The 6,408-nt window shown below is 49.7% G+C and overlaps 1 protein-coding gene and 1 long non-coding RNA gene across 2 annotated transcripts in view; both read right to left on the bottom strand.

Moving 5' to 3' along the window:
- Positions 1 to 282, bottom strand: part of LOC102767495 — a 5,384-nt gene extending 5,102 nt beyond the window's left edge. Inside the window, exon 1 of the long non-coding RNA XR_001513947.1 lies at positions 262 to 282. This is a non-coding gene — a long non-coding RNA (uncharacterized LOC102767495). The remainder of the gene's footprint in view (positions 1 to 261) is intronic.
- Positions 1 to 6,408, bottom strand: part of LOC102766637 — a 35,404-nt gene that overhangs the window by 26,880 nt on the left and 2,116 nt on the right. Inside the window, exons 2-4 of the mRNA XM_015564324.1 lie at positions 5,329 to 5,807; positions 4,938 to 5,076; positions 3,441 to 4,342 (exon numbers count right to left, since the gene is read on the bottom strand). Of these exons, the coding sequence (XP_015419810.1) occupies positions 3,441 to 4,342; positions 4,938 to 5,076; positions 5,329 to 5,807 (1,520 nt within the window). The remainder of the gene's footprint in view (positions 1 to 3,440; positions 4,343 to 4,937; positions 5,077 to 5,328; positions 5,808 to 6,408) is intronic.

The following is a 6,408-nucleotide window of genomic DNA, read 5'->3' as shown; positions in this document are numbered from 1 at the left end:
TGAGGCGAGGGATGGACACTAACCAGCCCCTCCCCACGCCAGCCCCGCGAGAAAGTGCGTCAGCGAACCCAATGAGGAGAAACTGCGAATGCCAACCAGCCTAACTGAAATGCAACGCCTGAAACCCGCCCCACAAAAGCATAACCTAAACCTAACCTGGAAAAAGTGCACCGACTATCCCTATCGCGAGGAAGTGCTCTTATAAACCCCGTCTGAAGGAAATACATTCAAGAATCCGGGCCGGAGGAAGTGCTCACGTACTTTGGGTCCGGCGGAAGTGCATACAAAGAATCTGGCCCGACGGAAGTATTCACGTAAATAGGGTCCGGCTAAGTGTCACATAAACAGGTCCGGCGGAAGTGCACCCAAGAATCCGGTCCGGCGGAAGTGTTCACGTAAACTCGGTCCGGAGGAAGTGCACCCAAGAATCCCGTCCGGCGGAAGTGCTCACGTAAACTAGGTCCGGAGGAAGTGCACCCAAGATTCCGCACCGGCGGAAGTGTTCACGTATATTGGGTTCGGAGGAAGTGCATCTAAAGTGCTCACGTAAACTAAGTCCGGCGGAAGTGTATCCAGGAATCCCGTCCGGCGGAAGTGATCACGTATATTGGGTTCGGAGGAAGTGCATCCAAGATTCCGGTCCGGTGGAAGTGTTCAAGTTTACCCAAGAATTTAGTCCGGGGTTGGGTGGGGGGAGTGCTCATGTATATTTTGCCCGCAGAAAATGAACTCATGAAACCGGTCCCCAAGAAGTGCTCACCTAAATTGGGACCGGCCTCGGCCCGGCAGAAGTGGACCTGCGAATCCGCTTGGCCCTGCCCCTCACCTCCCTACTGGCCCTAGTCCCCGCCGCTCCACGTGCCTGCGGCTGCCATGCTGCCAATCGCAGGGAGGGCGGCGGGTCGGACAAGCGCTGAGTGACTTGCGGCCTTTTCCGTGTATATCTTTGCAGTTTGTTTATTTCAGGAGACAAAAGTAGTACGGAAAATAAGAAATTTATGGAACTTAATCTACATCAACAAGTGCAAGCGACATAATTTGCAGGCTTCATGCTGAAAGTGGGACCCCTTGTTTAAAAAGCAGGAAAACATCATGTTAAAGGGATAAGGCCATAAAACCGTTTTTATCTTCCCACCCCACATACTGACTCTTGATTCGTCATGTTTTTGTTATTTAATGTCATTTGTAGTAAAGAAAAATTTAAATGATTACTGAGTTTTCCTGGGAACCTTTATATTTTGCAATGCCAGTTTAAATGCAAATACAAACACATTTAACTTGTATGTGAAAACATCAAAATTATGGACAATTCATATCTCGAGGCTCCCAAACCGGGGTAGGCAAAAGTAGGTTTACAGTTGTGCATATGCAAGTTTATTCTTGTATTATTGTATTATTTGTATTATAACTGTAAACCTACTTTTGCTTGCCCCATAAACTCAGTGGACATGCTGTAGAAATTGAACCCTAACTCGCTCTTTTAAAAAAAATATTTTCATTTGAGAGGAAGGGAGGAAAGATAGAAATTTCAATGACGAGAATCATTGATTGGCTGCCTCCTGCATGCCCTCCCTCCCCCCACCCCCCCACTGGGGACCCAGCCTGCAACCAAGGCATGTGCTCCGCAGGCTGACGCTCTATCCACTGAGCCAAACAGGCTAGGGTGAACCCTCACTCTTGACAGACACACATTCTACCTGACGGGCAAAGACTGACAGGAAAGGGGATAGAGGGCTGCTCTCCTTCCCTTTCCTTCTGTTTTGTCATTTTCAGTAAGTGGTTGCCTAATACAGGGAAGTCACACACGTAAGAAAGAATATTGTAGGGCTCCTTGGTTGTTCCTGTTTCTTAGATGCTTCCACTCGCCAACCTTCTGACTTAGAAGCAAGTCCTGTTGCAGCGGAAAGTACAGTCTCACCTGGCTGTCCGCACACAAGTGACTCAGATGCAGACATAACACGCTCACCGTGTGTGTGCAGAAGTGGGAAAATTTCCTTCTTCCCTTCTGGGTTCTTTAGCCTAACAATCAAATGCACAGAAGACAGATTGACAGGAGAAAAACAATTTTAATTTTGTACAAACGAAAGCACCAACAAAGATAAGACCCAAAGGCAGTTGAGGCTTGTCTGTCATCCTGAGCTGAGGAATGGGAGGGCGGATGGGGCCTGTGATTCACAGGAAGATAAGGGCAGATGCTTGGTTCTGAGGGTTGCCCTGTCCTACATAAAGGTCACGCAGGTAAAAGTTAACTCTCTTCATAGCTCTCTTTCTAGGACAGGCCCACAATAAAAATTTTGGATAGTTAAGGGAGCGGTTAAACTTTTTCCTGAGTCCACTGGGTCTCGATTTCCTTCAGCTCAAAATAATTCACATGCCAAAGTGGCCCATTTTGGGGTGGCCTACTCTGCTCCCCTTCATATTCTGAGCCTCAGTGAACTCCCAAGACTCATGGGCCCACTGAAATCTGTGCTCATGGGGAACACAAATGCTCGATACAACACGGGGGGCAAAGAAACACAGATATGTCCTCTGCTCCGGCACATGGCCCGCTCTCCTATTTAACTCAAGTTACTGAACTCCTTTTAACTCAAAATTTTCTCCAATGAAATAAGGATAATAGCCACTCTACTATTCACCAGGATATTACAGGATAAATGGGAACACGGGCAAGGCATTTAGAATAGAGGCACTTCTGTGCTGGTTTAAAGCTTCAGAGGCTTTGTTGTTGGTACCGACTCCCTCTGCCCTCCTCTCGTCAGTGGCCAGTCGAGAGGCCCCAGAACTGCAGCCTCTGTCCTCTCAGCCCAGGAGGTGTCCACAAACACACAGCACACGTGGCAGGAAGGTTCCGTTACAGGACTGTATCTGTCGCCTCCAGATCTAGGTTCCCTCCCACTTGAACACATTGCTCGCCTCTGACCCCGGCCACCTCTTGCCTCATTTCCTTCCACACCCCTCCTTCCTGTTGGAATCTCTGACTCCAGCCTCTTGCCTTGGGTGTACTTCCTGGCAGGACCTTGATGCAGATCACACCCTACCTGTCGGAGGGCCAGCACTACCGAGTCCCCTTTCACACACCCCTCCAGCTCTGTGCTCGGCGGCCTTCGTGTGCAGAACCACGACGTGGGGCCGAGGAGGACTCTCTCCCGAGCACCCCCCCACACACACTGTGATCAGGGTTATTTTCTAAGAAGGGCCTTTGCTGTCCTCTCTCCACCGCTGGGCTAACCTATTTATTTGCCTCCCCCAGCTCTGCTCGTCTGGCTTGGCAGCCGAGCCGTTCAGAAAGCAGAGCGGTCGGACCACAGGCCAGACCGCACACTAGAGGACAGGGGGAGGGACCGGCTGTCAGTCACTCACCCACCCAGGATTTACTCTGTGGTCAATGTTTCCCGCATTTTGCTATTTCCTGAGCGTTCCCTATGAACTTAAGTCCCTCACATGAATAGGCTTTCCCTCTTGTGAATTCTCCGATGTTGGCTGAGGTGCGAGCTCTGACTGAAGGCTCTCCCGCACTCGCTGCACGCATAGGGCTTCTCGCCAGTGTGGACTCTCCGGTGTCGAATGAGGTGTGAGCTCACCCTGAAGGTTTTCCCACATTCACTGCACACATAGGGTTTCTCTCTGGTGTGGATTCTCTGATGCAGGATGAGGTGTGAGTTCAGGCTGAAGGCTCTTCCACATTCTTTGCATTCAAAGGGTCTCTCCCCAGAGTGGACTCTCTGGTGTCTAGTGAGATCTGATCTCCCGCCAAAGCCTTTGCCACACTCGTTGCACTCATAGGGTCTCTCTCCAGTGTGGGTTTTCTGGTGTCTGGTAAGCTTTGAGCTGTGCCTGAAAGCTTTCCCACACTCACTACATTGATGGGGTTTTTCTCCGCTGAAAACTGCTGTCTGTTTAATAAGGTTTGAGTGCTTGAGAGATTTTCCACGGGGAGTTTTTTCTCCAACGTAAATGTTTTGATGCATAATAAAACCCGAATTCCACTGGAGACTTTGGTCATAGGTACTGTGTTTACAAGATCTGTGGTGTGTGAATTCACTTGGGTTCAGGTTTATGCATCTGTCACATCCATTGTGACTTATTATTTCACCTGAAAGTATATTTTTGTGGGTGAGGATTTTGCTAAAGCCTCCATCCTGAGCAGACGATGGTCTCTGAGACTCCCCAGGCTCGTTTTCCTGTTGCCGCTTTACCCGGCCCGCAGACTTGGAGACGTCCCAAGGCTCAGCAGACTCCTCTGAGGCAAATGTCGAAGGTCGTCCTGACACAATTCTCTGTGAGCCTGTGTTTTCATGAACGTCAAGACTTGACAGAGACACGTTGTTTTCACTCTCATGACCTAAAATGACAATAATGACAGAAGAGGTTTGCTGAGCTGGAAGAAAATAAATTGTTCAGATACACCCAAGATAGTTACAAATTGGTACCTCATTTGGCCATTCCAAAAACATGCCCTTCCAAAAGAGAGGCATGAACCACACAGAAGAACAAATCGGTACAAGCTGGTCCTGTGTGCAGTGGTTGGCAGAGAGAGGAGACGCCCATCAGGATGAGCAGATGAAACAGAAAAGCCTGGGAGGAGGAGCTTCGCCAGCAAGAAAGGAGGGGAAGACAAAGTAGGAACAAAGAACTCCGAGTGGGACTGAGGGACCAGGGGGCTCTGGATCTAGGATACACGTCTACGGTTAGGCTTAGAGGAAGAAGGGGAGGCACCATCTCCAAAGAAAGCAGATGAGGATGCAGATGTGAGAGAAAAGTAAAGTTGTAAATGACTCCGGAGTGTGCGTACACAGAGCTGAAAGCATCCGTCCATCGTCCGTCCGTCCATCCATCCATCCATCACTTCTGGTTGGCAAAGAAAAGGACCACCTACAGCTATTGGGACAGTCTAAGAAGGGAGGGCCCCATCCCTCCGTCCACGGACACAGCTTTACCCAAGTTCAGTGGGAGAGCGGGTTCTGAAGAAACCTGAAGGTCCTCGGTGTCCACCGGCGGGAGCTGGTCAGTAAATGCTGGTCCAGGAGATGCAACCTTCCTCCTGAATATTTCCTGTCCCTGTCCAGGGACTGGAACCTGAGAAGAACAAAGGACATCTGGACTTAGGAGAGAGTCCCTGTTAGAACCACACATCTCCCCAAACAAAGAGAACCTCCTGTAGGAACACAAAACTGGGGAAGGAAGAATCAAGTCTGACTCAGCGGTGAGATATGGCATATCCCAACCAGAGAGCCAAGGAGACATAAATGCATCCTGAACTAGGAGCCCAGCTCTCCCACTGTGGGCCGCCATCGTTCTGGAGGCCTCAGCCACCCAGCGTCCCTGTACCTGGAGCACTGCTTCACCGCTGGCTCTCTTGTCTTCCAGCACGGCCACCACCTCCTCCCCGCTCTGCGGGCGCTGCTCTCGCACCAGGGCCTGCAGCTCCGCGGGCAGGATGCTCAGAAGCTGCTCCAGCACCAGCAGCTCCAGCATCTGCTCCTTGCTGTGCGTCTCGGGCTGCAGCCACAGCCCGCAGAGCTCACGGAGCCGGTGCAGTGCCTGGCGGGGCCCAGGTGCGTCGTGGTAGCTGAAATGCCTGAACAGCTGCCGGCACAGCTCCTGCTTGAGAAAATCACTTCTCCCCGAGCCAGCGTCCTGCCCCCAGACAAAATCTTCCTCCTCCACCTTCACTCTCAGAAGCCCTTCATCCTCCGGAGGGTTCTGAGCTGCAGCTCTCTGGGATTCTGTCGTCATCTTGGGATAGAATGAATGATCACAAAGCCCACTTCTGCCTTGTGAAGGGTTTTTTAGTTTCAAGAGCTCTCCTGGAGAGTAAAAAAAAGTTACTATTATTGTCTAGAAAGACCACAGTATGGAACTAGTCATTTTCTATTACACAAAGAGGTACTGGGCGTTTACTCTGTGAAAATACTGAAACGCCTGCGTTGGGAATACAACTGTTACATAATTCCTACCTCAACGCAGTTTAACATTCAAACTGACAAGCAAGATAATTGAGGGAGCATTTGAAATCCTGCTCCTGGCATATTCCATAAGTTTGCCTCAAGTAAACTCATAAAAAAACACACACCACCACCACCAAGGTGATTTAAATGAGAAGCATTTAAATATAAATACAACACAAGACTGAATGTGAACATGCCACATGCAATTAAATTATTTCTATGTGCCCTAGCCAGTTTGGCTCAGTGGACAGAGCGTCAGCCTGCGGACTGAAGGGTCCCAGGTTTGATTCCGGCCAACGGCACATGCCCAGGTTGCGGGCTCGATCCCCAGTAGGGGGTGTGCAGGAGACTCCAATCAGTGATTCTCTCTCATCGTTGATGTTTCTATCTCCCTCTCTGAGATCAATAAAGATATATTTTTAAATAAATTATTTCTAAGTTATACAGACAATAATAGAAG

The sequence above is a fragment of the Myotis davidii genome, unplaced genomic scaffold (genome assembly GCF_000327345.1).
Source record: "Myotis davidii unplaced genomic scaffold, ASM32734v1 scaffold1521, whole genome shotgun sequence".
NCBI classification, from domain to species: domain Eukaryota; kingdom Metazoa; phylum Chordata; class Mammalia; order Chiroptera; family Vespertilionidae; genus Myotis; species Myotis davidii.
This window is presented reverse-complemented; position numbering and strand designations above follow the sequence as displayed.